This window comes from Pithys albifrons, chromosome 2 (genome assembly GCF_047495875.1).
Source record: "Pithys albifrons albifrons isolate INPA30051 chromosome 2, PitAlb_v1, whole genome shotgun sequence".
Taxonomy (NCBI): domain Eukaryota; kingdom Metazoa; phylum Chordata; class Aves; order Passeriformes; family Thamnophilidae; genus Pithys; species Pithys albifrons.
The window spans coordinates 83190506-83209028 of record NC_092459.1 but is presented as its reverse complement, the minus strand read 5'-3'; the positions used below and the strand labels follow the sequence as shown (position 1 = coordinate 83209028).

Here is an 18523-nt window from a genome sequence, read left to right as displayed (position 1 = left end):
TTCTGTTGTTTCGGTGGTTGTGTGAATCAAGATGACGTGCATTTAGTGATGAACTGTGAAAAACAGACTGCTGATTAAAGGTAAGCAAACAATAAAGCTTGTCTTCAGTGCTGTAAAGCCATCTAGAGAATATACAAGGTTTTACTGGAAGTAGTTGTAACAATTCAAAGTGAATAAATTTGTTTCACTGCTGGGTCTTCGAGGGGTTAATGGAGAAGTGCATCTCTGCATAGAAAGCATGGAACCTGTTCATAATTTTAGGACTGCTTTATTTGTACTTTTGTCAGAGTTTTAATAATTGTTACAGTCCTGCTTCTTGGATTCTTCTTCTTCAGTTTTTAATATAACAACTCTTATGCTTCCTCTTCTGAGGCACTGCCTAAATTTCTGCCAATGCATTCATAATTTTATCCGATCTTCATTCATTTCCTTATTTGTTTAATGTAAAAGTCTGGTAAACATTACTTAGTCATCAATTATATTTTCCCATTATGTTTTTTTATAGTGACAAATTTATCATGTCTCAGAAATTAATGACTGATCTAGAGTTTGGTGTTTCCCTGCAAGATGAGGAATGTAAGCTTACAGCAGCAAAGTTTTCTTGTCCTCTGATGTGCATGTGGGAACCCAACCTGGTAGCTGTAACTCATGTCCTTGTTGCTGAGGCTTTCAGTGATGGCATATCAGTATTGGTGTTGCTTTTGGGCACGTGTCAGATGAATGTTGCTTTGAAATGCTTTTCGAGTAAAAAGCTAAACTGTCTATCCTGGTAATGGCAGAAGATGAAGAATAATTGTTGTTTATAATATGATACTTTTGTTGGTTCTAATATGATAGTTTTTGTCTAATGTTTAGTTCTTTGGCCGCAAAAATTTGTATCTGTTACAGTCCAGTTTTACTTGTAGGCTATTTTTAGTCTCATATGTTGTTGGACATAATAATACAGAACAGATTGGTAATTGCAAAAGTGACTTTATTGAGATTTCTTTGGTCTCATGATGGTGGTTGTTGTTGTTGTTTAGGAAACCTGAATTGACTGACTCTGCCTCTCTGCTAGAGACCTTCAAGTTTCTTGAAAATGCAGCTGCAGAATTTAGTGATGAAGAAGATGAAGAAGATATTGAGGGAAGAGAAAAAACAATCATTGATACCGCAACAGTGAGTGGAAAAAATAATTGAAAAAGTTATGAAGAACTGAAAAAAATGAGATTAATGAGATGCCTGTAAGCACAGTATATGACTGTGTGTGTACACGTGCAAATGAGTAGTGCATCTTTATGATGTTCTGTCCAAGCATGTGTGCAGAAGAGGAATTATATAGAGATGTCTGACTTTTTGCATACAACTTAAGCTTTTTTTTTTTTTTTTTTTTGGGTTGGAAAAGACCTCCAAGATCACCGAGTCCAACCCTTGGTCCAACTCTAGTCCATTTACTAGATCATGGCACCCAGCGCCACGTCCAATCTGTGTTTAAAAATCTCTAGGGATGGTGAATCGACCACCTCTCCAGGCAGCCCATTCCAATGCCTGATTACTCTCTCTGTAAAAAATTTTTTTCTGATATCCAACTTAAATTTCCCCTGGCAGAGCTTAAGCCCGTGCCCCCTTGTCCTATTGCTGAGTGCCTGGGAGAAAAGACCAGCCCCCACCTGGCTATAACTTCCCTTCAGGTAGTTATAGACAGTGATGAGGTCACCTCTGAGCCTCCTCTTCTCCACGCTAAACAACCCCAGCTCCCTCAGCCTCTCCCCACAGGACTTGTGCTCCAGTCCCTTCACCAGCCTTGTTGCTCTTCTCTGGACCCGCTCCAGCACCTCAATATCCTTTCTGAACTGAGGGGCCCAGAACTGAACACAGTACTCAAGGTGTGGCCTCACCAATGCAGAGTACAGGGGAAGGATCACTTCCCTGGTCCTGCTGGCCACGCTATTCTTGATACAGGACAGGATCCCATTGGCCTTCTTGGCCACCTGGGCACACTGTTGGCTCATGTTGAGCTTCCTGTCAATTAGTACTCCAAGGTCCCTTTCTGCCTGGCTGCTCTCCAGCCACTCTGTGCCCAGCCTGTAGCGCTGCAGGGGGTTGTTGTGGCCAAAGTGCAGGACCCGGCACTTGGCCTTACTGAACTTCATCCCATTGGAATCAGCCCATCTCTCAAGTCTATCCAGATCCCTCTGCAGTGCCCTCCTGCCTTCCAGCAGGTCGACACTCCCTCCCAACTTGGTGTCATCAGCAAATTTGCTGATGATGGACTCAATCCCCACATCTAAATCATCAATAAAGATGTTAAACAGGACTGGACCCAATACAGACCCCTGGGGAACACCACTGGTGACTGGCCGCCAGCTGGATGCAGCTCCGTTCACCAGCACTCTCTGGGCCCGACCCTCCAGCCAGCTCTTAATCCAGGAGAGGGTACACTTGTCCAGGCCATGGGCTACCAGCTTTTTGAGGAGTATATTATGGGAGACAGTATCAAAGGTCTTGCTGAAGTCCAGATAGACCACATCCACAGCCTTCCCCTCATCCACCAGGTGGGTCACCTGATCGTAGAAAGAGATCAGGTTGGTCAGACAGGACCTGCCCCTCCTAAACCCATGCTGGCTGAGTCTAATCCCTTGTCCACCCTGAAGGTGCTGTGTGATTGCACTCAGGATGAACTGCTCCATAACCCTGCCAGGCACAGAGGTCAGGCTGACAGGCCTGTAGTTGCCAGGGTCCTGCTTGCAGCCCTTTTTGTGGATTGGGGTGACATTCGCCAACCTCCAATCATCTGGGACCTCCCCACAGAGCCAGGACTGTTGGAAGATGATGGAGAGCGGTTTGGCAAGCTCTTCTGCCAGCTCCTTCATCACCCTGGGATGGATCCCATCTGGTCCCATAGACTTGTTAGGATCCAGCTGGCTCCGTAAGTCAGTAACTATTTCCTCCTGGAATACAGGAGGGGTATTCAGCTCCCTCTCCCTGTCTACCAGCTCCAGAGGCCAATTGTCTTGAGGGCCACCTGTCTTACTGGTGAAAACTGAGGCAAAGTAGGTGTTAAGCACCTCAGCCTTCTCCTCATCTTCCTTAACTATATTTCCCTCCAAGTCCAACAGAGAATGGAGGTTTTCCTTGCCCCTCCTTTTGTTATTAATGTATTTATAAAAGGACTTTTTGTTATCCCTAACTGAAATAGCCAAATTTACTTCAAATTCCACTTTTCTTTCCCTAATTTTTTTCCTGCATGACCTAGCTCTATCTGTAAATTCTTCGTAAGTAGCCAGTCCTTTTTTCCATAGTCTGTAAACTTTCTTTTTATCCCTGATTTCTTGCAGAATCTCCCTATTTAACCAAGCTGGCCGTCCTCCCTTCCGGCTGGCCTTTCGGCACACTGGGACAGCCTGTTGCTGTGCACTCAAAATTTCCTTCTTAAAACATGTCCATCCCTCCTGGACCCCCTTGCCTTTAAGGGTTGTTTCCCAGGGTATGCTCTGAATCAGTTGTTTGAATAGGCCAAAATCTGCTCTCCAGGAGTTCAAAGTAGAGGTTTTAATGGTGGCTCTCCTTACATCCCTGAGGACTGAAAATTCTATTATTTCATGGTCACTATGCCCCAGGCTACCTCCAACCACTACATCATCTACCAGCCCCTCTCTGTTTGTAAACAGGAGGTCTAGCAGGGCCTTACCCCTGGTAGGCTCATTTACCAGTTGATGAAGGAAATTGTCCTCTATACACTCCAGGAACCTCCTTGACTGCCCCTTCTCTGCAGTATGAAGCTCCCAGCAGATATCTGGCAGGTTAAAGTCATCCACAAGAACAAGGGCTGGAGATTTTGAGACATCTGCCAGCTGCTTGTAGAATAATTCATCTCCTTCATCATCCTGGTTGGGCGGTCTGTAACAGACACCCACAAGGGTGTCAGCCTTGTTGGCCTTGCCCCTGATTCTGGCCCACAGGCACTCAACCTTGTCACTGCTGACCTCAACTTCAACAGAGTCAAGAGACTCTCTAACATATAAAGCCACCCCTCCACCTCTCCTTCCCTGCCTGTCTTTTCTGAAGAGCTTGTAGCCCCCCATAGCAGCACTCCAGTCATGTGATTCATCCCACCACGTTTCTGTGACAGCAACTATGTCATAGTTTTCCTGCTGCACTATGGCTTCCAGCTCCTCTTTTGTTTCCCATACTGCGTGCATTGGTGTACATGCACTTCAGCTGGGCCACTGATTTCATTCTCAACTCGGGCTCTATGCCCTTAGGCCTATCTCTGGAGAGCCCAGTTGCCGTCCCTTCCCCCTTCAAACCTAGTTTAAAGCCCTCCTAACCAACCCTGCCAACTTATGGGCTACAGTTCTTTTGCCCTTCCTGGATAAATGAAGCCCCTCTGCTTTGACGAGACTGGGCAACACAGAGTTTGCGCCATGATCAAAAACCCCAAAATTGTGACGATAGCACCATCCCCTAAGCCACCTATTGGTAAGCTGGGCTTTCCTAAACCTCTCCTCATTCATCCCAGCTAGCACAGGAACTGAGGGAATTACTACCTGTGCTCCTGTCCCATGAAGAGATCGGGTCAGTGCCTTGAAATCTTTTTTTCATTACTCTGGTACTCCTTTTATTAATGTCATCACTTCCAACCTGGACAACCAACAGCGGGTAATAGTCTGAGGGCTGGATAAGTTTAGGAAGTCTTTTGGTAATATCCCTCACCCTGGCCCCGGGAAGGCAGCAAACTTCCCTGTGGGACGGGTCTGGCCGACATAGAGGGCCCTCAGTTCCCCTCAGAAGGGAGTCACCGATTACAACAACCCTTCTCTTTTTCCTCTTACCTGTAGTCGTAACCCGTCCGGTAGGCTGGGGGTAACCAGAAGATCTTGTAGATAGATCCTCCTCCTGACTGTCCTCCAACAGACTGCCCGAGTCCAGGGCCATATACCTGTTTTTTAAGGGCACCCTGGCAGGTGAAAGGGGTCGAGAGGGGGTGTTTTTGCCTCTATGACCAGGCACCTGTTTCCATTCATCCCCAACCCTATGGTTTGTTCCGTCTGCCTGATGGCAGGAGGGGCTGAGCTTCATCACCTCCTGCTGGGCTTCCTTAGGAGTGGAAAGGGTGTGACTCCACCAGTCAATTTCCTTTTCACTCTCCCTTATGTTTCTGAGCCTATCAACCTCTTCCTTTAGCTCTGCCACCAGACCCAGCAAATCATTCACCTGCTCACATCATATGCAGGCGCTTCTCATACTGTCCTCTGGTAGTAGGTCCAGGCTCAGACAGTCTATGCAGCCAGAGGCCTGAGTGGCTGCATCCTTTTTAGAGGGTTCTGTCTGTATTGACACCCCTCTACTGGTAACAGGAGCAACAGCTTTCATTTTTTTGGGAGGCATGACTGCCTTAAGCTGTGGGGAAAGGTAGAAAGAGACAAAGAAACAAATGAACAGAGAAGAAAAAAAAAAAGCTGCAGAAATACCTAGGCTTCTGCCCTGCCTGTTCGCCCCGCCTGTTCGAACTGCCGTGCAAACTGCCGTGCCACGCCCTCACTGACATGCCACGCCCCTGTTTGCCCGCTCCTGTTCGCCGCGCTCCGGGTCGCTTGCGCTCCCTAGAGATGTTTTTAAAGCCTTCTCACTCTGATGCTAACGAGCAAGCCACACCTCCAACTCCCCTCTGAGTCACCTGCTGATAGCTGAAGGAGCAGCAGACAAAGCCTGCCAGGGAATGAGCCAAGCAGCTCCCTTCCCTCCCTTTAAAGCCTTCTCACTCTCCTGCTAACGAGCAAGCACCGCCTCTGACTCCCCTCTGAGTCACCTGCTGATAGGTGAAGTAGCAGCAAACAAAGCCTGCCAGGGCTTTCCATCTTTATTGCTTTAAGTTTGCAGTAACACAGTAAATTTTTTTTAAAATGCTTATGAACTATGGGATGTTGCCCTATGTACTGAAGTCTTTTCAGACTAACTCTTAGGAAGATTCCAAGTCAAAATATTGTAAATATTGTAAATTTTCTTTTTCTCTAGAAGTGAAATTTATGCTATGGTTTTCATGTATCATGGCATGAGCTTATCTGCTAGTCAAATAACTGTAAAGCATCTATTCCATTTTGATTATGGAGGGAAAAGTAAAATTGTTTCAGAAAGCATAGAACAAGGTCTTTCATTAAAACATGTATTTTTACTTTTACCAGAATTTGCTTTTGAATTCTAAAGGAAAATGCATTTTAAAGAGAAAATACCATGTTTAAATAATGGTAATACCTGAGAAAGTATTCAGGATGGGAAATTATTTGTTAAACCTAAGCAAATTAGCACTTCACAATTATGTGGGCTTGGGTTTGGTTTTTTATTACCTAGACTTCTCTTTTGGTCCACGTGTAGAGTGAGTTCAGAAGTGAAAGTTAAGCTATTTTCAGAGAAGCAGAGTAAGTTTGGTTTTGCTGAAGTCTTTTCTGCAGCATTCTTGCTTTTTTGTTTGTGAGTTTTATGTGTTTTTTAAAAAATCAGTTTTAAGAGAAAGTTTGTACTTTCTGGTAGTTAAAAAAAGATAGTAATGGTCTAGATCAGTGTAGATTCGTTTTCAAGTGATTAATTATTGTTGGTCACAGGAAGAAAGTGCTACAGACAAATTCCATTTTGACTTAGAAATTGGAACAAAGTCTGCATACTATTCCAGATTTACTTATTAATGTGTACTTTTCTGCTTCCTCTTCAACTTCCTGTTTGGATTTTGCATAGAATACGACAGTGCTGCACAGTATAAAGATGTGTGTGTAACTTAATTCAGATTTTCTTCCTGTCCTTTCTGACCTTTCAGATTGTAAGAAAAAGAGTACTATCTGAGAGCAGTGAAGACCGAGATACAGAAGAAGCTCTGAAAGAGTTTGACTTTTTGGTTACCTCAGATGATGGTGATGGAGAATCAAGAAGTTCAGGAGATGGAACAGACTGGGGTAAGGAAATCTAATGCATCATGCTAGGAGAAAAACCAAATGTGCTAAGAATATATTGCGATTGATCAATTGAGATCTCTGTCAGGATCACAGAATATTTGAGTATCCCTACAGTAAATAATTGGCATTGTCCCTTAGATAATATTTTCATTTTTCTGTATACTGCTTTATAAGGATTCTTCACGGTTTATGCTTCTGGTAATTTTTCTTTTCCTTTAATACTAAGGCAGTTAGAATTTAAATCTTATGAGTGTTATTTCTATGTGTTTTTCCAATGACCTGTGCTAATGAAGCGCTCTGATAAAGCTGTATTTCACAATTATGATATGAAAGTTATTTTGTCGTCTTTGGTTTCTCCCACTTTGATGCTGAGAGTAATGTGAGTCATAAAGGCTGAATTAATTGTACTCTCATTGTGAGTTTGCAGTTTGGGCAATATGAACTGTTCAGTTGCTCAAACTTTCTTTTATAATTTAGCAGAATAATATGTCTTTAAGCCCACTAGTCATAAAAGATATTTCACAAACTGTTCTCTGTCCTTTGGGGTTCATGTCCTACACCCAGAATGCCAGCATTCATTTTACCTTGACATAATTATTCTGCCTAAACCTCAACTGTCTAAACTTCTTGAAGGGAAGGGCAGAAAGAAGAGAACTGGTTGAATATCTTGATGGGGAGTTGTTTCCTATTTAAGCTGCTTTGGAAAGTCTTAAGGATACGTGAATACAGAAGGAGCTATTGACAATGAATGGAAAATAATTGAGCTTTGTAATGGAACTGCAATTGTGACAGACCAATAAGCCACAGTAGCTGTGGCTCTCCCATGAGTCATCAGCTCTGAGATCCTGTGTTTTACTGAAGCCATGTCAAACTGCTGGTTGGACTCCAAATTATTGTTCAGTGTGGTGTAGTCTTTCTGCTTAAGAGGATGTGTTGTAATATCGTTAGATATAGGAATCAGTGTTCTATTCACCAAAAAAATTAGGAATATTACTGTTTTCTATTGAAAAGGTTTTTCTGATACTTCTCTTTAATATTAAAATTTTATCCATTTATGCTTGGTAAGTGTAGCTTTCTTGTATCACAGAAAATTCAGTATGCCAACAGGAGCTTTGTGTTCTCAAATTCACACTTCTGGTTTAGCTTTGCTTTCACTAATGAAAGATGAGTACAAATGAGCAGAAGTCTAACATCAAAAATAAATTGTCATGAAAAGTGTTAGTTTCACTTCTAGAAATGAGTTAGAGGTGTTCATGTTTTAAGTGTAACTGTCAAGTGTAGCAGAGTAGAGTGAGGTTGTGTAGAGAGGACAGAAGCAAGCAGATGAAATTCTTGCTTCATTTTGGATCCCAAGTATCAGTTACAGTGTAATTTGTTGAGCCTGCTTGGCTTGAAAGGTCCTCAGATGTGTTTAAGTAATTTTTGAACTATAAAGCACTTCAACAGGAGTAGTCCAGGATCCACTTATGAAATTGAACAGAATCTGTAGGATATGTGGGAAGAATCCTGGGACAGTCTGTAGAAAATTAATATATTAGATATTTTCCTGGCAACAACACAATCTAATAAAAATCTGTTTAAACTCTTTTTTTTTTGCTGGAGGAGAGAAAAAAATCCTGTCCAACCTGAGAAGAAAAGCATGATTAAAGCTTTTAACTCAGTTGCCAAAAGAATACATACTTCTTTCTCTGAAGCGTGATTTTCTCATACCTTTTTTGAGTTCTTCATGCGTTTTTTGATCATTAGTGATAATTGGAGCGTATGTGTTAAGACGACATGACCTACAGTTTTTGGTCATTAGTGATAATTAGGGCATATATATTAAGAGGACATGAGTTAGCCTACAGACTATTTTGGAGTCTCTCTTAAGCTTAATATTAGCTATTTTCATAGCTTCTGCAAAAAGACTTTATGCCACTAAACTTGATGTCTTGAATTAATCTGTTACTCATGAATACAGGACCATGACTGGAGGGTTCAAAGGAAGGAGAGTTTATCTCAAAAAGTATTTTACCCTTCTGTAATGCAAGTGTGAGTAGAGTCTATCTCTGACTTCTCAATTGCCTGTATATTAGGTAGTTACAGGCCACGCTAAGATGCCTTTTTTGACATCTCTGAACACTCACAGTAGTTTCAGCCCCTCTGTAGCTCATTTCCTCCAGCTGCCTTAACTGTCTTAGTGCTCCCTTAGACTTGCTACTCTACACCAATACTGAGTACTTATCATTATACCTAAAAGGTTTCTCAGTATTACAAATCCTGTACTGGGTGCCATACTCAGAAGTGTGGTTGGTCTCACAAGTGTCAGACAGAGGGAAACTGTCACTTCTCTTGTTGGTTACATTCTAGTTAATACAGCCCAGGATATGGTTGATTGCTTTATCTGCAAGAGTGTGCTGCTGAGTCCTGTTGAATTTCATATTGATAGAGGATTCCTAGGTCTTTTTCCAGCATAAATAATTTCTGTCAGGTCAGTCCCTGTAGTAACCCATGTCTGGTTTTTGTCTTCTGTCCAATCACAGTGACTCATTCAGGTTGTGATTGATAGTCTTGTGCTTCCTCTACAGACATTTAATTTCTGCAGCTTAGTCTGAGCATAAGTTTATTATTGTTCATATTTTAAAAGGTCTAGAATAGCTTACTGATCTACAAAGCAAACTTGGTCTGAAAGGAATTAATTTTTACATAAAGAGGTTGAGATTTTAATAAGAAAATAAAGCAAAAAGCTAATGAATTTCAACAAATTTTGTAGCTGTAATGGTCATGAAAAGAAATATATATGAGGAAAAGCTGTATTACCTCCCCTCCTCTTGCAAGTTATTTTTCTAAGCTGCCTCAGTACAGTCTCACCATATACGGAAAAATGACTTGGAGATCTGAACTCACGTAACATGTTTTGTTCAAAATCTCCTGTACAATTGGAAGGATATTTCTTCTCTCTGTCATGTCACAGGGGAAGCAATTTGAGAGAGCTATTTAGAAAAAAACCCAAACCAAAGCAAAAAAAAGTGGAAATTTTTTTTCATTAGGCTTGCTGAAATATTTTGGGTTTTTCCCAAAGATTAATAATTTAGGCCTTCTCCTTTTTTGTGAAATTTCATGGCTTTAGTGTTTTAAGATTTTATTTATGGTGACATGTATACTATGTTCCGAAATGATTTAAATGTGCTACTGCTTTATGTAAATGACAACAGAGCACAAAAACAATGAAATGAGAATTTGAAATGCAGTAATGCAACATCTGAGTTGTAAAGTTATGTTGACAAGTGATAGATATAGTAATTCTTTCCCTGGAGGAAAGGAAAACTGAAAAATATGTCCTGGTTTATTTTAAAGTAAATGTTGTTTACATTTATGAACAGCTGTGTGCTTGTTTATAGGAATTAGATGTGAAATTCCTTCTCAATTTTTTATTAAGAAAATTCTAAGCAAGTAGAAGTGGGATGTGAGTAGCAGTTTACAGCTTTCACAAGCTTGGTGCTATTTCTGTCTGTTTAAAATAAAAGACAAATGCTATTGACAGCAGCTGTTGCCTCCTTCAGTGGAGATCACTTGGTGACATTATTGAAAAAGGATGTTTCGTTTGTTTCACTTTGTTTAGAAAAGGAAGACCAGTGTCTCATGCCTGAAGCCTGGAATGTCGACCAGGGAGTTATAACCAAACTCAAGGAACAATACAAAAAGGAGCGCAAGGGGAAAAAGGGGGTGAAGAGTAAGTGGAAAACATTGCACTTTAAAATCATAAATCTCACATCTTTCACACCCTTAATTCTATCTCTCTTTCAATGTTTTCCTAAAATTACTTACTCTTTTACTTTGCTGCTCCTGACTGCTTTCCTGTTCACCAGTTCTCAGGGGTTGAAATTAATGACAGACTATCAAGTTACCCAATAAATAGTTGGATTAGATGTATCTTCTTCCAACCAAGTGTTGGATTAGTTAAAAATTCTGACTTTGAGCATGTTTTATACTTTTGTTATTCAGATACTTAAATTGTAAAAGGCTTTGGTTTAATAGTTCACACTTTAATATAGAAGACTTCAGAACCCTTTCTTAGCTGGAAACATGCCAGTTTCACAGGAAGAGTTAAAGTTCGGTGTATGTTAAAATAAATAAATAAACAAAAAAACAAACCAAACTGGAAACTGTTTTCAGTATCCTATTAGATGACAGTGGGAGAAAACAGGTTAATTTCTACCCCTGTTTATACTTAACATTCACAACATGAAAGTCATGCTGTCATCATAAGTTGTTATGCAGGGCTCGAAATAGGAAGCAACTATGACCATCAGTTTATTTGTAAATCATAGGATTTCTTTATTGACTTTCAGAGCTCTGGGACTAGCCTTTTATAAAGTTGGATATTATTATCCAAACAAAAAAACTGTGAACAGTGTCTGAAATACAGTTTCTAGCCCTGTATTAATTTTTTTTGTTACATTTCTTGAAATATAGATATGTTATGTAAAATCAGTGTTTTTTGATAAGTAAGGCTTAAAACTTTTTGAACTCAGATGGAGTGTTTAAAATGAAACACTTCACAGCTATATTTCAAACATCTAGCCATATTGAGAATTCATGTGTGAAAGATGTATATTAATAATACTGCATGTAGCCTGGTAAGAAATTTGAGGAATGTTTCTCCCTTTGTGGGAAGATGCTTATGAATACCAAGCAAATTCTGACTTCCAAAGAGGTATGCATAATAATTCAGAAGTGTCAGATCCGTGCATCATTGAGGCTGACTTGTTTTGTTACTTTTTTGTATTGATACTCTGGTAAGATCCAGCTCAGCTGTTGGTTATGTTGCTGAAATTATGTTCTCAAATATGCCAACTAAATGTACTTTTTTTTAATTTAAAAAAAGTAAATAATTACCATGCTTTAAATTTCTCAAGTTATATTTTTGTCATTTTTGGAGTAATTTAATTTACTGGAAGTTAATTGCAAATCTTGAAAGAAGCTGAACTGGCCAACTGAAGTGTTCGTTTCACAAAATTGATTCAAATTTCTGTATACATAAGATATACAGGGCATGCCAATATATGACTTCAGTGAAATGAATTTTTGTAACTTGTCTGTTATTTTTAAAATATACAGACGTGCTATGTAGTTAAGGATAAACAGGTGTAGGGTTAGCTTAGCAGAAATTAGTCAGTCAAACTGTTGAAATTCTATTCTTGAACAGCTGTTGAGTATTTTTTTAATAATAAAATTTAATTGCTAATATAAACATAAATATTATTGGAACATGTTTTATGTATTTGTGAACAAAAATCATGATGTAAAGGCAGCATCTGGACATCCAGTGCTACCTCATGAAGATAACTACTGCTCAGTACCTTTACAGTACCTTTTGGATTGATTTAATTGGTTTGATCTTGGAAGGCGAAGTGGTTTACTGCAGCAGTGAAATTAAGCATCTTTCCATGGACAAACCATCGTTGGAAGGGCACCAATGCAACAAAATCATGAAGAATCAGAGCCTCTTTTCATCTATTCATATTGCACATAGTGAAGAAGAATGTGAGAAAGGCAGGCTGGAGAAAAGGGACTAAATATTTTGGCATTAAGTCTTACAAAGTTTGTTTTTATGACTTTAGGCCCATCATACATGGTGCTTAGACACTGAATTGCTACTGAGTACTGGAGTTGCAAAGCAGATAACACAGAAAACAATCTTGCAAAATCCTTCTTAGTGTTTTCCTGGATTAAGTAATATTTTGGTGACAGACAAGTTATATACAGTTTAGTTTATTATCAGTCATTCTGGTTAGGCCGGACAAAGTAGAGTTTGCAACTGCATTAGTAAACTCATGATTTTGCAAGGCTGTAGTAAACATTACTGTGAAGTAGTAAGCAAATAAAATCATAAGATGGTTTTATGAGAAAATACATATATTAGAGTACACCACTGTGTTAAAGCTGCTTAAAAATAGCTGTATTATTTACTGGTCTAGGGAAAAATAAAACATAATGGACTATGGGTAAGACATTTTCCCATTCTTAATTAAACTTACAACAGGAAAAACTACCGAAGATATGTTTCAGCCTCAATCCTATATAAAACAGTCAAAACAGGGATGTGGGAAAATGATGGAGCAAAGCACAGGTAAGTGTCAAGAAGGGCATGGGTCTTCACCATATGTAGCTTCAGGAAGTAGGCCAGTGAATCCAGTTGCATTTGCATTTTAATATAAATATGATTTTTTGATTATGTAGTTCACAATACTACAGTAGTGAACAAATAAATTAAAAATAATAATGATATTCTAAGAATGTACTGTACAAAGTATCTCATGCACAAAGTACCTGATGCACAAATTCTAAAATATTCATTGATGTCAACTATTGTTTTGGATAAGTAAATATTCTAATAATGAGTGTGACTCTGTTGGAGGCATTCTTCAGCATCCTATACAAGTAGCAGTATGAGTTTATACATATGGGGAAAATTGTGCATTCACAATTCTCAGTTGCTTCTATCGCTTTCTTTTCAAGAAATTCATTTCATGCTGGATGATTAGTTACTGCTGAAAATAGGTGCTCATTAGTTTTTCTGTGTTAATGTCATAATGCAAGGTAGGATCCATTGTTGCATGTGCTGCTGTAGCGTATCTAAGTAGTGTCATTGTGAACTATGCATAAACCATTTATTTTTTGGGTTTTTTTCTGGTTAGGGCCCAACAGGTCAAAGCTGCAAGATATGCTTGCGAACTTGAGAGATGTTGATGATCTCCCTTCATTGCAGCCATCTGTTGCACCTTCTTCTAGGACCAGTAGCTCAAGGCTCATTGAACATGAGATAAACAGGACGGATGAAGGTAAATATTAAAAATGTACATACATCTTTGTAAAGCGTGGATGTTTATAGTTACTTCTTAAAGACTATCCTCTAAGACTTTCCAAGCACTTTACAAATAATTTGGCTCTTGGTGACTTTGTAATCTGACAATCTTAAATCACTTGCATCTTTTTGTGCTCAAGCCTGGCAGCCGAGTGTGGAACGTAAACTGATGACATAAGAGCATCTTTTTTTCTCCCCATGAACATAATTTTAATGTATGTGTGTATATATACACATACATACGTGTTCTTTTTTTTAAGTGAAAGGTAGAGGCTCTGCAGGTAAACACAACTGGCTACCCATAGCTTTTAAATGCCTGTGATGATTGTGTAGTGAATCATATGTACAACTTAGAGCTTGCCACTGTATTAATCTCCATAATGTATTCCAAACATAAAAAAAAGTTCTTGTAGCGGCTGGTCCAAGTATGGAAGGCCACAGCCACTCACCTGTGCAATGCAGCATACGGTTACCTTCACTAGTATTATGTCTGAAAAATGCTAAATCTTGTATTCGATTCAGTATTTGAATTGCTATAATATGCTGCATAATAACATACAGTGTATGAGGTTATTAGTTTGTCAAAGATCATATTGCAGCCTTCCAGTACCTGAAGGGAGCCTGCAAGAGAGCCTGGGTAGTGACTTTTTACATGGGCATGGAATGATAAAACAATGGGGAGGGGCTTCAGACTGAAAGAGAGCAGATTTGGATTAGATATTAGGAAGAAATGCTTTATGGTGAGGGTGGTGAGACACTGGAACAAGTTGCCTAAAGAAGTTGTGGATGTCCCATCTCTGGAATAGTTCAGTGCCAGGCTGGATGGGGCTTTGAGCAAACTGGTCTAGTGAAAGGTGTCCCTGCAAATGGCAAGGGGCTTGGAACTGGATGATCTTTAAGGTCTCTTCCAGCCTAAACCATTCTATGATTCTATCATATCATGTGCCCTATTTAAATAGTAAATATGTATTTTGGAAAATGAGCAAAACATAGTTCCATTTAGCAGTCTTTTGGTGAGGGTGAAAAAGTAGGTCAGCCCCGTTACAATTAAGATACATAAAAAGCCCTGGCTTGTGGCATAGTTACCAAAGATCTCAGAGGTTCTGTTTCCTTCATGCTCAGTGATTTTCCTTGTGAAAGAAGGGGGTAACTTAGCAACACTTTGAGAAGTAGAGGAATTTTTTGTTGACGGTTTCCTTTCCAACTTTTCTCACATGTACTGAGAGCTGTATTAGCAAAGCACTATTTTTCATGTCCTTTCAGTAATGTGTTTTTTAATTCAGAGACTCAGATGGATTCTCACAAAAAAAAAAGAGGACAGCTGATTGTTGTCAGTCTGAGTTCAGTATTGCAAACTATTAGCTGTGTATTCCTTTGTAAAGTTGAGACACCATGATATTTTTGGCATACAATTTTTTTTATTCCAGTGACTTCTCAAATTTGGTGTCTTGTATGTATAGTGTGTTGAGTGGAATATTACATCATAAGAGAAAAAGAGGATGGTAGTGTAGACTTCAGGGTGAAGAAGGTAAGAAATGTTTATGATGAAAAGGTAATAACTAAGAGACCTGATCAAACAGTAGAACTTGAAAAACTTTTATTTGGTTGTAAAAAGTAGTGGAAACCAAACAGAACACTCAATAGAGATATGAGTGTGGAATGAAAAGACTAGCTTACTTTATGCTTGGTGAACTGGGGTTGAATTGGATAGCATCTGAACCTTATGCCTTTGGGACAAAGAGGAAGCAGATGGAACAGATTAGGCTATTCATTGTAAACTGCCATTTGCTTGGTTTTAGCATAGTATTGGTGTTGTTAGACTTAAAAGGATACTGAGAATGAAGTGGTGTTTTCTTCTCTCACTGGTTACAACAGTGCTTGACAAGGCTTGTATTTACAATGGAGCTAAAAGGGGGAAAAAATTAATTTATTGGAAAACCCTTGTAAGTTGAGATGAAAGGTGTGTAAAGGTGAGTGAAGTTTCATGTATCCAGAAGATAATACATTTTCATCTATTCAGTTCCCCTTTAGTGCTGTATAGGCTTGGAGAGCTATTGTACAGGGAACATGGTAAAGGCACAGCTTTTGAGTTGTACCACTTGATGCAGAGCGGTGTGTGATATGATTGTCCTTTTTCTGGTGAATCTGCCTATGAATGTGTTCTTGTTACAGTGATGGGAGCTCCTATAGGCAAGCTATAGAAGCAGTGAACTAGTAAGTTTGGATACTGTTAATAAAAACATGGAATTTTGTGCTGAGTAGCCTGTTTGGTAATTAAACTGATTTCACAAGTAGCAATGAATTGTCAGCTTCTAGTTGTATTTCTCAACTGGGGTGCATGTAAACTGCTTCATTGTGAAGAACCTTTTGGATGTGTGTGGATACCATGTGAGGAAGGAAGAGTCCAGCTGCTCCCACCAGCTATTCTTACATACTTTTTTGTTGCTTCTTCAGCACCTATTTGCATATTTGTAGCAGAGTTGGGGAAGGGTCTGAGCTTCTCAGGGTTATTTGTCCATTATATATGGGTGAATGGTAGTGTACCCTTCGTGCCTGTGGCTAATTGTGCTTACTGTCTTGAGTTGTGCACACCTCAAATGTAAGTACGTTCAGAGGATGCTGTTTATTGGTAAGTAGAGTGATTATCTTTAGAACAGCTATTTTTTTATGCAGCTCTGTATATCTTTTTGTCCTCAGCTACATGAAAGATGTTGAGCATTTTGAAAGTGAAAAATACGCTTTTGTTATTCAGTGTTGTATAAACCCATGTTTCAGGAGTCTTTTTTTCCTTTGTTTTGTTTTCTTTCAGTGGAAGCTTTAACATTCCCTCCTTCTTCAGGGAAATCTTTCATTATGGGAACAGATGAAGCCCTTGAAAACGAGCTGGGTCTTGGAGAACTGGCCGGCCTTACTGTAGCAAATGAGGCAGATTCACTGACTTATGATGTAAGTGGTTATTACTGGTAACTCAAGGTCTTACTGTCTTCTTGTTGAAGACAGATACAAGTTACATGTGTGTAGACTCAGCAGAAAACATCCTCCAGTTAAAATTATGCTGCCAGACGTAGTCACAAATTTTTACTTGACAAATCTGTTTTTCCCACACACAGCACCCTTTCAGCTCTCTGCAAACCCCGCTCCTCATTTGCCCACAGTGTCAGGCAAATAGTTGAAAGTAAATGTAATTAGTTATAGTGATACATCCTCATATGTGTAACACCAGTGACTCAGAAAAATTAGGAGTCGTGTTTGGCCAGCAGACTGAGGGAAAGTTATGTTCCTTCTGTGTGGTCTGTATGCAGTTTTGGGCCCCTCGACTTCAAGAGGGTCATAGCGAAATTGTAGAGTCCAGTGGCATGTGACTAATGAGTAGATGTTAAGGGAGCTACTCTTGTTTAGCTTGTAGAAGGCTGAGGGATGCTCAAATAGTAGTCTGCAGATACTGGAAGGGTGCTTATAAGGATGACAGAGCCAAGCTTCTCCATAGTGCCAGGCATTAAAACAAGAGGAAACAATAGCAAATTATGTCTTGGGAGGTTCAGGTAAGACATTGCAGGGGAAAGTGTTATGTAGGCAGTGATAGGGAAACAACTGGCCCAGAGAAACAGTGGAATCCCTCTCCTGGGAGATGTTCAAGACTTGGCGGGAAGAGACCTGTGGTTTACTTTACCTGGTATGGGCAATAGTCTCATTTCAAATAGGAAGCTGGACGGGAGACTTTTTAGGAGGGTCCAGCACTTTTGTGGCTATATGTGTGTCCTACAGCTTGTTTTTATTTCACTTTTTATGAAAATACTTTTTAAAATTGCTTCTTTTTAGTCATGTGCAATTTTTGTCTATTTTTCTGTTTTCTTGGGGAAGGGTACTTCCAGTATTACTTTAATAAAGTACTCCTTGTGATTTGTCAGCTTCAAATTAATCTTGTTATTGCATTGCCCAGCTCTGTCATGGCTGAGGGATTTTGGAGGTATTTTCAGTATTGTGTGTTGGCAAAGAATCCTACCTTTCAGTAAATCTGACCCTTAAGCAATCACCATCTGGGATTTTACTATCACAAATCAAGTCTGAGACTTTAGAAGTAAACTGCAGGTCCTTATGTTGGAAGTTCTACACTTGTGCTTACTTGTAGAGCAATAAAGTGCATAGTTAATAAAATTTTAGACACATTTCAAGAATGCTACTGCAGATGTGCTCTACTACTATATCATGTTTCTGAGCATGTGATATGTTGTGAATCATTATGATTGCAATGATACAGAACATTTCTGCTAAAATTCAGTATTTTAGCATTACCTCCTAATTTGGGCTCAGTTCTTATTTTTTTTTGCTAATCTTCCCTAATTGCACCTTCAGAAAGGGGTAAGGTATTGTATAAATTAATTTCTTTACAGGTACACCTAAAACTTAGATGTTGAATTTTTAAATTTGGAGGACATGGCAAACCTAAACCATCTGAATGAGATGTTGGTGCTTTCATTGCTTGACTTCGTTGTCCAAGTGTCCATATGAACTGTTGTGTTTTCCATATCCTAAACTAACAGCTTTGATTTATGGAATCCACTTCTATTCTGTCCTGCATGGTTGAGAATACTAACTTCTGTTTGTTCATTTGTTAAATGCTTTTATGAAGTCCTATAATTAGGAATTCATAGTCATGCTTACCTCAACTCTCACCTGTTTCTAGTGCTGGTGATTTAAAAAAAAAATTTGCAAAGCTACTCACTATTGTCACTGTGCACTTCATTGAAGC

The 18523-nt window shown here is 39.4% G+C and overlaps 1 protein-coding gene across 2 annotated transcripts in view; it reads left to right on the top strand.

Moving 5' to 3' along the window:
* The window catches only part of STRN (striatin), a 75663-nt gene that overhangs the window by 37660 nt on the left and 19480 nt on the right, over positions 1–18523 (top strand). Inside the window, exons 6-11 of one of the 2 annotated variants that reach the window (XM_071575462.1) lie at positions 1023–1158; positions 6791–6926; positions 10528–10638; positions 12952–13038; positions 13607–13750; positions 16583–16719. In XM_071575462.1, coding sequence (XP_071431563.1) covers positions 1023–1158; positions 6791–6926; positions 10528–10638; positions 12952–13038; positions 13607–13750; positions 16583–16719 — 751 coding nt within the window. The remainder of the gene's footprint in view (positions 1–1022; positions 1159–6790; positions 6927–10527; positions 10639–12951; positions 13039–13606; positions 13751–16582; positions 16720–18523) is intronic. The other variant, XM_071575472.1, reaches the window with a different exon arrangement.